This window comes from Hylobates moloch, unplaced genomic scaffold, assembly GCF_009828535.3.
Source record: "Hylobates moloch isolate HMO894 unplaced genomic scaffold, HMol_V3 SCAFFOLD_5, whole genome shotgun sequence".
In the NCBI taxonomy this organism is placed as follows: domain Eukaryota; kingdom Metazoa; phylum Chordata; class Mammalia; order Primates; family Hylobatidae; genus Hylobates; species Hylobates moloch.
The window spans coordinates 9,523,543-9,537,025 of NW_026652280.1; the positions used below are offsets into that span (position 1 = coordinate 9,523,543).

A 13,483-nucleotide genomic window follows, 5' to 3' on the forward strand; every position below is an offset into this window, starting at 1 on the left:
AGGTTGTATCTCCCCCCTTCCTTTCTTCTTTCTAAGGCTTATGAGAGTTTCAAGGAGGAGAGGTTAATCAATTTGATTTGAGATAATGAGAGAAGACATTGTGAGATAAGGCTTGAATTACCTTCAGAGAATGAGTATTGAGTGTCTGGTTGGGTGGGATGGGAAAGATTGAATAAAGACAGATGAATAAATGCAGCAATTTTTATTGACTCTGCTTGGGTGGCTAAGTCATGATTACTCAAGCCACTATTATGCAAAGTAAATATGCAGCCCACAGGCAGCCATTACTGTTCATACTTCTTTATCCCTTCCTTTGGGGAAGGCAAAGCATTTGTTACTATTGACTCTGTATCTGCTGGTTTGAATCCACAGAGCTAGAGGCCTTTCAGGGGCTTGAACATCAGTAGATTTTTGTATCCACAGGTGGTGGGGGGGGGGGGGGGGGGGGGGGGGTAGAGTGTGGTCCTAGAACCAATCCCCTGCAGATACCCAGGGACGCCTATATATTCACCTTGTGACCTAGTGTAATTAAATCCTAGTGTTCCTGGATGCCACCATATTAGACCCATGAAACCAAGTGAAAGATCCAGAAAAACCCTTTTATCCGTATCTGTGCTTCCTAGAGCTTTCTTGGTGTGGGGAAATCCATTGCTTGTGATTACAAAGTGAGTCTTCCTTTTCAATTTAATTTTTTTTTTTGAGATGGAGTCTCGCTCTTTCACCCAGGTTGGGGTGCAGTGGCGCATTCTCGGCTCACTGCAACCTCCGCCTCCTGGGTTCAAGTGATTCTCTTGCCTCAGCCTCCTGAGTAGCTGGGATTACAGGTGCACAACACCATGCCTGGCTAGTTTTTGTATTTTCAGTAGAGACGGGGTTTCACCATGTTGCTCAGGCTTGTCTCGAACTCCTGACCTTGTGATCTGCCCACCTCAGCCTCCCAAAGTGTTGGGATTACAGGTGTGAGCCACTGTGCCCGGCTCAATTTAATATTTACTGTTTGTAAGTCAAAGTTAACCAAGGACAGGATTTGATAGCCCACAGTTCTCTCTAGGAAAGACAATTGGCCCTATTCATAAACCCTGATCTAGCAAGCTCTGCTTGGCTCTTACTATGTAAGGGAGCCTTTCCCTCCTATGACTCCTCCAAAACTGGTCAAGGTGAGACTGCCTGGTATTAAGGAGGGAAGAATATAGGCTGGTACGGAAGTGTTCTAGGAATCTGGCTACAAAACTCAGCTGTGCTCTGAGATGAATGCCTGCCCAGATATTCACTATTATTGGTTCTTTGCCAGCGTCAGGCCTGGGACACTCCCAGGGGTCTCTGGATTTGACTTCTATAATCAAATCTTAACAAGCAAAAGGTCCTTTTCACTCTCAAATCCACTGGTTGTTTCCTGGGGTTTATGACTGATCTTCCTACTAGGACTGAATTATGTAATATCATAAACCAACACTTCTCCATCCAATCTGCTGTTTCCATAAAGGAACACAAAGACCCTATGGAACCATAAAGTCTCACAGGTGAAGGTCTAGGAAAACTGTCCTGGAAAATTCCAACATAAGGGGGAGCCTGACTAGAGCCGCAAGGGTCAAAGCAGCTGTAAATCCATCAGCAAAATGAGCCATACACAAAGGGAAGGAAGAGAAGAGTCACATTTTACTAAAAATAGGATTCAAAAGGTTAGGTAACCCCAAAACTAGAAACTGAAATACAAATAAAGTTAAAAGAATTAAACAACCATTAAAAAAAAAATGAATTGTAAATGAAGCTGAAGATTTGAAAGCAGAAAAGCCACTAGGCCAAAACAGCAGACATGAAAGCTAAATTCAACAGAAATAAAGGTTAAACTATTTTTGATCCAGAAAGCTGAAAGCCTAGGAAAAGCAGAAGTAAAATCTGTGAGGCTTTAAAAAAAAAAAAAAAAAAAAAAAAAAAAAGAAGTAAAAATTTAAAGGTGGGAGTAAAAAAAAAAATTGGCTATAGCAAACAAAATTATGTTATTATTGAAGTTCTGAAGCAGGGCCAGTATTTTCTGTGTTATCTGGCAGCCTAGCAGCTGGTCTTTCATCTTCTGAGAGCATCTGCCTGCTCTCACCCTCGCCCTCCTCATAGGTGGCCTTTCAGGACCATGAGCACCTACAAGGAATGCAGCTTGGCCTCAACAAACTTCCCTGTTCCTCTATCTTGTTAAATGAATACCCCTAGAGAAGAGGTAGATGAATATGAAACATTTTCTAAAAAAGTTAAAAGTCTGTTTACCTGGTGATGGTGTACGTTTGTGAAGTCTGTTCTTTTGCACAATTCTTGATCCCACGATAATCTCATAATACAGTATTTCGTTAGCACCGTCATCAGCAAAGTATAATGTTAACATCACAGATTCCAAATTGGGTTTCACTGAAGTGAAAATTTGTGATACATTCTAAACAAGATCAGTTTAAAATTCATCTTTGAATTAGCCATGGTTTTTTAAAAAAAGAATTTGTCTACAAAGCATTCAAACAAAATAAAGTGGGTGTTTAATCCCATGTTTAAGAACTCTGAAAGATACAATACAGTGGATATAAGAACTCTTTCTTATCTATGAAAAAATTTCTAAATGACCCCTATATAAACTTTAATGACCTGGTTCTATTTCAATGAAATATTAATAGTGATACGCTTTTTTAATGTCACAATCCAAACATTGTATCATTTAGCCTAGCCTTCTTTCAGTGAGGTTTCATTACTGTGTCAGTTTTTAGTCTTTTTGCTTAGTACAAGTTCTCCAAACTCACTCCAGCCTTCACGGGGAAGGCTTTCATAGATTAGCACCAATAGCTGACATCTTCCACTAGGGACATGATTCTGCTTTCCCATTTTTACTAAAATTTGCTGGTTCTCACCCTCCAGCCCCTGCGCAGTTCCTGGGACACCCAGAAATTATCTAGTTAACTCCATACTAATTAATATCAGGCACCTCTCAGGGTATTAAGTAGACTACAAGGCAGGTCTTGTGAACGAAATTTTTTATTTACACACTGTATCTAGAAGCAGATACATAAATTCTTATACAATTAATTTCCAAAAATGTGCAAGAAATTACTATAATTTGTTTACAAACCAAAACACGTATTAAAATCAATGGACTTTGGATAATTCATTCTGTGGTGTTCTCAGTACAAATGGTACACACCTGATTTGAAACATACAGAAAAAGTGTAAACTACCGCAATCTGAATTGCAAGTATTAATTTCATGGCACTCCAACAACTATGAAATTTCTTTAACCCAACATGTATATACTTATTACAAAATTCTATAAGAATTTTTCATAATCTCTGGATGTAGAGTTTGGATCACTTTTCAGAAACAGCAACTACACACTTTGCCATGTTATGACTGATTAATAAAAAGAATGTTTATAAAAAACCTTCTTTACAGGATTAAAAAAGTATTAAAAGAAACCATGTTTGTGATTGCTAGTGTACCAACACTTTTAGAATTTTAAAGTTATTTATGGAACTGGCTATTGTTCCTTATTAGAGTTTTCAAGAAAACTGTCTATTGCTGGTAGTGTGATTTCATTTTGAAATTAAGACTTCGCATTTGATGAAAAGCAATTAAGATTTAAATGAAAATGTATTATTCCGATTCATTCATAAAGCAGTATCTCTCATATACAATCAGTAATTAAAACTGGCATTTCTGAAAGCATTGTTACAAAGATATTTTAGACTTGTAGCACTAGCAGAGACATTGCATTAACCTATGTTAGATTTTAGTAACTTTTATCCTGTTTCAGTAATACTGGCTCAAAAATTACAGCGTAAACTTTGGGTTTTGTTTCCTTTATGCCAATGATTTAGGCTTTTGGAACTTTGTTTTCTTCAACAGCAAGATGGTTGGTTGCCCCATGTAGCTGGTTTCCTTAAAAACTATTTTTAGTTCTATGATCATTTCCTGTGACATATTTTGACCTTCTAAATTTTCAGATTATTGCACCAAGTAGAAAGAGTTTTCCTTAGACAGAAAGAGAAAGAATTAGACATTTTTCAAGTACTTTCTACAGCCTTCTTATTATTTATAAAAATGCATAATAGTGTTACAGTAAGCCTAAAAATAGCTTCTGGCCTCCATCATATTTCGTGATGAAATATTTAATAGAAAACAATTCTGATTCATCTATTATGGCAAATGGATACAGCTTTCCTGTTTTCTTTTTCTTGCTTTGAGCTCAGATTTTTAGAAGCACGTATTTAAAAAGCACTCACAGGCTGTGTCCATGTCATCTATGTTAACTGCCAATAGAATCCTGAAATTTAACCAAATTGTGTCTAGACCAAACTAAATGATGAGTTTTCTCTCTCTCTTTTCCGTTTCCACTTTTAACCGGACTGTGTTAGTAACATATAAAGCCAATCTTTCACATTCTGTTGTGCTGCCTACCCCAAATGGTTATCTTTCTACACAAAAGTAGAAAATATCGCAAAACATCTTTCTGCTTGTAAATTTAACTTTTTGGCAAATAGTTTGACTTTATCATTATACTATCAGAATCTAACAATTTCAAACTAGATTAGAATAGGGCATATTAAAGTATATATTATGAATATACAAAAGCGCATCAAAATTTGGCTTTCTGAATTAGAACAGTATCAAGACTGTCCTCCACTAAAACACAAAATACAACTTTAAAAACATTTAGATGAAAATCTGAATAACCTTGACACTAAGCAGGTAGATCTTGAACACATGGCATGATGAGAAAACGAAGGGAATAGGTTATGTCCACATCAGACGGGTTCAGGGCAGTCCAAAGACCTCTGTGCACCATGATCTCACAAGGAGGACATGTAAATGCTTCTGGAGACACGGAGAAGCCATTTCAACATTTATTATTAATACACAGTGACTCTGTGACGAAACCTGCCATCTAATATAGATGCACAGGGACTTTTAACTCACCCTAGATATACTTTAAGTTGTTTTAAAAATAAATAGTTTTGCAAAAAAATAGTTTAAATGTCTTGCATTAATTTGATAACAAGCTTACAACTCTGTAATAGTTCTTAATCCAAATAGCTTATAATGAACACTTAAATTATATTATTACAGTATACTCCATATTCCATCTTATTAGGAGAAAACATATGAGGAAATGAGAGTCTTTGTAACAAGGTACAATCAACATCCCACCAAAATTAAGTACCTTTTCCCCTTTAAGTCAAAATACCATAACACCATATTATGGCATTGTGCCTTTTCTTGGTAATATCTCAGTTCTGACCCTAAAAAACAAAGAGAAAAAAGTGAGGATTCAGATATGCTTGAATGACAAAGCCAGTAAGTTTGACCTAAACCTTTACCCTCATGTTTAAAGTGGGTAAGAGACTTTTCCTATTATCTCTTCCTTTAAGTGACAAAGGAAGAACCATCCCAAATTACATGTTTCATCTGAGACAGAAGCATTTTCCTTTAAAGGTGTGTAGCTGAAAATTTTCTGGACAGGGCAATCCCAAAATACTACATCCATTGCAGAACTGTGAAATGAATAAACACTCTGCATTTCAAAATAACTAAAAATTATTGAATATAACATCCCTCCCCAACAACCAACTCAAGGAGATAAAATTATTAGCGACGGCAAATTACTTAAGACTTAGCTAAATTTTAAAAATCTATTTTTAAATGGCAGTACATATGATAGACAGTATGACTTCCACATTATCTAATATGGTTTAGAATTTTTCTCACGTTGTGAGAAAAACTGCTCCACAATTTCCACAATTTTTAAACTAAAGTCATCAAGGGTTCTCTTTATAGTGGCGGTAAGGATTGGTCAAATCCAGCACACTTTTATAGTAACCACGTAGAAGAAAAATATAAATCCAACTTTAAAACAATGTTTTCTTTCTATTCAAATCAATTTAAAATTTTTTATAAACATTAATGTTGCAAGAGAATCCAGTCCATTTATGAAAATTAGTTGACAATCAAGTTCACCCAAGAAAATGTTGACTAAGCTAAAGAAACCACAGATAAAACATTTCACCAAAAGTATAGGTAACACACAAAAAAATGCTATCACAGGAAGCTATGATCATCTAATATTTCTTTAATAATAATTCTAGTTCCATAGGTTTTCATGTTATGCCAATTTGTACCCGAGTTTAATTATAGAAAAGGCAACAATTTCTAAATTGGTGGTATACATTTCTTTACAATTTTTTAATGTAAGGCCATTTATTAAAATAGACAAACTAGAAGATGAAAATGAAGGCAACAGAAAAATTCAACTTTTCACAACCAAAAGAATTAGCACAACCTTAGAAATAATTTAGAAAAAGGTGTTGTTAAAAGATATGTTGCAGATCTCCATTCCATTACCCAAGATTATGTCAATTCACGATTCTAAATAAATCTTTTTAAAGTAAGAGATTAAAAACTCATCTTCAGTGTATACGTAAATTCTGTGTTTTACCACACAGGTATGTTTATTCAACGCTATCTTTTGAAAATGGGCCATTTGAAAAGACATAGCAATTTCCATTCTGTAAGTTTCATTCAACTTTACTTAGGGTTGAATACAAATGAAATGTGCTTTTAATGCATAAAAATCACAGTGGATAGCAGCAAAGGACTGGGCAGGAGGGGCATTGAGGAGAATCTGATAATTCACATTGTGATTATTCTGCACATTGATGAAACATAATTCATACCTCTAAAACCTCAAGACTTCCCTTTTTAAACAACCGAAATAAACCCAAGACACCTTGCTGACACGTCCCCACCCCTAAACAAACTGATGACTCTTTTACACATAAAACTGAAATAGTTATGGCAGCAAAAGATTTTGATGGCAATGAAAGTTTGTAAACTGTATTTCAATCTCTTGTTCTTATTCCCAAAGTGCAAGATGCAGGGTTCTCAATCTTTCAGTAGTGCTTCTCCTGTAAATAATCCTTCATTTTGTTTGGCAAAGGCAGTTTCTGAATTAAGTCTATTCTGGTATACTGACGTATAACAAAACGACACAGGTACTGCAAGGAGCGCACCTGCATGAACCGGGACACTGGGTTGGTCAGTCTGACGGGGTAAGTTGCAGATCCAGGCAGCCGAGACCTTGAATAACAAAAAGCTCCATTTTCAGAGTCCCTGATTGAATGCTCAATTAGATCAACTATGGACGTATGTCCTTCCACATCTGGCTGTTCATAAAAGCTAAACCTACCATTTGAGTGCTCAATTCTAGTGTGAAGTGTTTTACCATGGGAGCGAAAGCTCAAGCTTAAAAGGTAACGGTCGTCAGAACTGTCCCGAACCAGAAAAGAACCATCTGGCACGTTTGCTAGCTTCCCTTCTGCCTCCCAACGTGTGATTGGTCCCCAGTACCATCCTTGCTTTGCAAGTTTTTTCAGCTCCTCTGTAAGGCTCGTCACAACCATGGAACCACTACTTTGCACTGAGTCATAAACTCTTGCAACCCCAGGAGCAGAGTTCGGATCAAAATTCAAATGACAGCGCATACTTTCAGCCACGTGGGCTTCTGTGCCAGTGAGTCCACTGAAGTTCCTTTGGATTTGATTATTCTGCATTGGAGGTAGCAACGGTGAGAGTGGAGGGACATCATCGTGACCCGCTCTTGGGCTCTGCAACATGACTCCCGTGGTGCCAATCAACAAGCCATTCACGGACTGATCCACAAAGATCTCTGGGGCGACAACCAGGTCCTGGTCTACCTGACTCTCATCTTCGGGGAAAGAGCGCCCTCCCACTTGAGGAGGAACCGCAGAGACTTCCATGGGAGAAGAGCTGTCCAGACAATAGCTCCGTGATCCTTCCAAAGGATACATCCCCTCATCTAAAGGCACAGTATACTGAATGTAGTCCTGAGGCATAAGTCCAATAACGACAGGCACATGTTCATCCAGGTGAAGATGCAGGTCCCCGTTATGAGAAGCCGAGCTCTTCAGTGAATTGGCTTGCTCTTGGCACGCGGTCTCAGACTGGAGGTCGTGGAAATCCTTCCGGACGCCATTCAGGGCTGGACTCGGGCTGGAAGAGTGAACCAAGGCCTTGACTCTCACCTCCATCTTGATGCAGGTCTCCTCGGAGTTTGTGGGCCGCAGAGGCCACGGCGTGGGACTGTAGTGATGGCTGCGGAGTGAGGTGGACCTTATCGGCCTCTGAGCTCTCACGTCTTTAAAGACTATGGGTGCTGAGGAGGAGGAGAAGGTGTCCTCATCGGCAGAGCTCCCAGAGGGTGTGCCCGCCTTGCCTTTTGACTTCTGCTTTGCAGAAAGCCGCCTTTTTAGCGTACCCATCAGGCTCTCGCTTTTTGATCTGTTTTTTCCGCCTTTTTCATCTTCACCGTTGATATCGCAGCTGGCCATATCTTTACCGTAGCAGCTACCAAATAAGGAATCATCTTTTCCAAAGTCACTGGCTAGCGATGGTTGTTGTACTACCATGAAATCAGTTTCTTCTTTACTTTTATTCAAGTTAAAAGATTTCCGTAAGGTTTTAAGACTAATTTTCTTCATTATGACTAGTTACCTAATCCAAGGGATCAATATTTCTATCTGGAATATTATCCCCAAACATCTGGAGAGGCTGCAAGGCTGCATCTACGTATTTTTCCTGCTTCATTTAACCTTTGGAGCCATTTTCTAAAAAATAAAAATAAAAAGAGAGTCATATTAAAAAATATTTCCACAAAAGTTTTATTTTAGTCAGTTTTAATCCTTTTAACTTCTGAACAAGAACACCCCAGTCTTTTCTTGATGTCAGCTCTGTTAGGACCAGGATTTCTTTCTATTGCACCCAGCAGAGCAGATCACTGCCTACTACACAATGAGCATTTGGCAAGTATTTGATGATTTTTATTTTATTATTATTATTATTATTTTGAGATGAGTCTCACTCTTTCGCCCAGGCTGGAGTGTAGTGGCGTGATCTCGGCTCACTGCAAGCTCTGCCTCCCAGGTTCACGCCATTCTCCTGCCTCAGCTTCCCAAGTAGCTGGGACTACAGACGCCCGCCACCACGCCCAGCTAAGTTTTTTGTATTTTAATAGAGACGGGGTTTCATCGTGTTAGCCAGGATGGTCTCGATCTCCTGACCTTGTGATCCGCCTGCCTCGGCCTCCCAAAGTGCTGGGATTACAGGCTGAGCTACCACGCCCCGCCCGATGCTGTTTATAAAGAACAAGCCTGCATCTCCCTTTTGTTCTTTTGGCACCCTGCTTTTTGGTATAATCGCTGATGTGTGGGCCAGTGTTCACATCCTTCCCAGCTGGCCTCTAGCTAGACCTGTGCACTCCTTCAGCACTGACCCCGACTGCTCCTCCGCTGGCCGCCCATGTCCCAGCCTGTGTCCCAGCATGACAGTAAAGACGTTCCAGAGAACTGCAATAACAAGCCTAGTCAACTCAACAACTGATGCATATTTCAAATACTTAAGCATGTGTCAAAATAAACAAAAAGAATTTCATTATCTATAATAAACTATCTAGAGATGTTCCTCTATACTCGAGAGTTCCTTGAGAACAAGAATCATTCACCTTCAAGTTCCCAGTGCACAGAGGAGGAAGAAGCTCAATGCGTGCAGGTTGAAAAGCTTCACCTCTGAAGTACACCCATAAAAACCTATGTGTCTAGTTTTGATCTATTTGGAAGATTATGAAACATATTTCCAGAATTATTATTTCTTACTCTTCTTTTTTTGCAATTTCCCATGGCAAATTTTTACTTCTATATCCAGAAATATCTTTTCTAAACCTTTTGTACATTGTTCTACACTGAAATGACAGGATTTCAATTCTGTAAAGACTTTCTGAAAGTCATTTCACAGGAAAAAATCTTGGTTCCATAACCACGTTAAGTGATCCTAACACTACTTTACAAAGGCCTCGTGTTTAGGTTGTGTAGAATGCTTTCTTTCCTCCAACACCGTGTTCTGCCTTCTCTGCAACCATCAGAGTATGCCTTGACAAGGTGATTCGCTTGACTTGGGCGAAATGCTAATAAAGCCCAGAACAAGATTCTGGCCTCCCAAATCAGCAGTTTAACACCACTCAGTTTCTTGGCACAAGACTATGGCTCTAGCTTTGATCCCGTTCATGAATTCACTCTGCAATTACTAAGCCCCTACTCAGCCTCCGCTGAGTCAGCTTGGCTCAGCCCTGTGTGGCAATACACAGATTGATAAATAACTGATGGTCGCCTAATCCAGTAGGAGAGACAGATGTATGAACAGATAAACTGTAGTATCAACCCTTCAGTAATATAATGGTACACACGGTGGGAACTGACAGGAGAGGGAGAACCTGACGATTGTCCCCTTTTAGTTACAGATAGGATTCGGGTGGTGCGCAGATAGAATCATTCTTACTAAAAACCACTCAGATCAGACAACCTATCAGGGGATCAGTAATATCATGTCCCCAAAAGGAAGAAGCAATTTTTAAAAGTCTACTGTCATGTACTATGTGTCTGGATAAGTTGTAAAAAATAAAAAACTTAAAATATTTGAAGCACCAGTTACTTTTAAATAATAAGTGAAGTTGTATATTAGGTGAACTCAGTGTCTCAGTAGCATGTCTTCTACCCAAGCATAATGAAATATCATAACTGCCAGAATCAGTAACTGATTAACCCTAGTAAATGTGAGATTCCAATAGTTCTGCTTCCCACTATCACGCCCATACCCCCAAAACACGAGGGACTAGCAGCCATGGTAAAAGTACTTGGCAATTACCTGCTTGAAAATTATTCCTTTTTCAACTACCAATCCGTATTTGTAAGCTATTAATCAATACTAATATTAAAGAAACAAAATTCAATCCTAGACATTACAAACTATAAAAGTTCTATTAGGCCATATGGTCTTTTATCTCTTCCCTTCATATTCTAGGCAAAGATTACTCTAAAATTTTTAAGAGTATCTGTTTTTCTGTTTGCACATCCAAAAATATATACCATCTTTTTATAGGATTACCATCTGTCTCGTGCCTAAGTAAATGTTCTGAATTAGTTTTACTGCTTTTCTAATTGTAAAATTTTAAGTTTATACATATACTTGAAAATGTATATAAAGTTTCAAGGGAAAAAGCTTTAGACATTTAAATACTTTATCCACATGGGTAAAGGATAACTTCTTCAAATAATTTCAACCTCTTCTTAAATGACTTGAGGTAGTCATGTCTGTCAGTCATCCTAACACATAATGAAAAAATTAAAAAGATCAAACAGCTACTTAAACTTCAATAAACAAAACAGCTTTATTATCCCCGTTTTATAAAATGAGGAAACTGGTTATCAGAGAGATTGGAATTTGCCCAACAAAGTTAAACAATTTGCTAGTAGAAACAGCAGATCCGGAATCTGAACCTGGCTGTTTATTTGCAAAGCTCACATTCTTTCCCTATGCCAAACTGTCCTGTCATTCTACTGCTTACATCAGTGATTCTCAAACATTCTGGTCTCAGAACCCCTTTATTCTCTTAAAAATTATTGGGAGACAGGAAGAAGCATTGTTTATGTGGGTTGCGTCTCTTGAAATGTACCCTACTAGAAAATAAAACTGAAAGGCCAGGCATGATGGCTCACTTCCGTAATCCCAGAACTTTGGGAGGCCGAGACGGATCACCTGAGGTCAGGAGTTCGAGACCAGCCTGGCCAACATGGAGAAACCCCATCTCTACTAAAAATACAAAAAAAAAAAAAAATTGCCAGGCATGGTGGCGTGTGCCTGTAATCCCAGCTACTCGGGAGGCTGAGGTTGCAGTGAGCCAAGATTGCGCCACTGCACTCCAGCCTGGGCAACAAGAGCGAAAACTCTGTCAAAAAAACACAAAAACAAAACAAAAAAAAACCCCTGAGAAAATCTGTTATTTATTTATTTATTGAAGACACAGAATCAGAGTCTCGCTGTGTTGGCCAGGCTAGAGTGCAGTGGTTTGATCTCGGCTCACTGCAGCCTCAACCTCCTGGGTTCAAGAGATCGTCCCACCTCAGCCTCCTGAGCAGTTGGCACACACCACCACGCCTGGCTAATTTTGTCTACTTTTGGTAGAGATGAGGGCTAATTTTGTCTACTTTTTGTAGAGATGAGGTCTATGTTGCCCGGGCTGGTCTTGAACTCCTGGCCTCAAGCAATCCTCCTACCTCAGCTTCCCAAAGTGCTGGGATTACAGGTATGAGCCACTGTATCCAGCCTAATTTTATATTTGTTTTAAAATGACAATATACTCATTACATGTTAACATAAATAACATTTTCATGAATGATAATAAAAATCAGTGAAAGTGGTACCACATGACATTACTGTAAATCTCTTCTGCCTGACTAAAGGAAGACAGCTAGACTCTCGTGTCTGCTTCTGCACTGAATCTGTTACAGTACAGTAGCCCTCTCTTATCTGCAAGGGATACATCCCAAGATCCCCTGTGGATTCCTGAAACCACATATAGTACAGAACCCTATATAAAGTATACTTTACTTTTTTCCTATACACACATACCTACGATAAAGTTTAATTTTTAAGTTAGGTACAGTAAGAGATTAACAACTATAACTAATAATAAAATTGAACAATTATAGCAAAATATTGTAATAAAAGCTATGAGAATGTGGACTCTCTCTCTCTCACAAAATATCTTACTGTACTGCACTTAGCTGTCTTCAGATGACTATCGACCGTGGGTAATTGAAACTGTGCATAGGGGACTACCTGTAAGAAGAAAATTCAGCCTCCTCCAGATACATAGCTGGAAAAAGGAACAATATATTTTATTTAATAACCTTTTCATATAACTATGGATATTTTTGATACTGTATCAAAACTCGATGAATGATAGTTTCTTAATGTTAAATTGCCCTGTAAAATCTGAAACCCCATAACACAAAATTTTTTTACTCTATTAACATTCAAACCCATTGGTCATGCCTATAATCCCAGCACTCTGGGAAGCCAAGGTGGGTGGATCACCTGAGGCCAGGAGTTCGAGACCAGCCTGGCCAACATGGTGAAACCCCATCTCTACTAAAAATATAAAAATTAGCCAGGCATTATGGCTCACACCTGTAATCCCAGCTACTCTGGAGGCTGAAGGAGAATCACTTGAGCCCAGGAAGCAGAGACTGCAGTGAGCTGAGATCACACCACTGCACTCCAGCCTGGGCAACAGAGGGAGACTCCATCTTAAATAAAAAAAAAAAGAAACTTTGAATTTTATCACTGGCAACAATACTGTCATTTATTATTGAAGTGACAGACTCATGTTGATTATTTATGGGAAAATATCTATTAAAACCCACATGGAATAATCATGTGTGTCTGTGGATTGTTGTTTTTAGTAAAAGTGGTTATTTCACACAAAAATAGGAGCTAGTTAGCTAGTGTAGCCAGCAATTCAAACAAGCACTTCCCCTGGAGACACTCTTCATTCTTCAGTATGTACTGGAAAGTGTCTTTGAAATATTCACATTTCATAAAAAGA

The 13,483-nt window shown here is 38.6% G+C and overlaps 1 protein-coding gene across 2 annotated transcripts in view; it reads right to left on the bottom strand.

Annotated features, from left to right (window-relative positions):
• Window positions 1–2,952: 2,952 nt before the first annotated feature.
• The window catches only part of SOCS6 (suppressor of cytokine signaling 6), a 49,708-nt gene continuing 39,177 nt past the window's right edge, over window positions 2,953–13,483 (bottom strand). For both annotated transcript variants that reach the window (XM_032152074.2, XM_032152075.2), the window contains exon 2: window positions 2,953–8,651. In XM_032152074.2, coding sequence (XP_032007965.1) covers window positions 6,918–8,525 — 1,608 coding nt within the window. In that variant the 5' untranslated portion in view covers window positions 8,526–8,651 and the 3' untranslated portion in view covers window positions 2,953–6,917. The remainder of the gene's footprint in view (window positions 8,652–13,483) is intronic.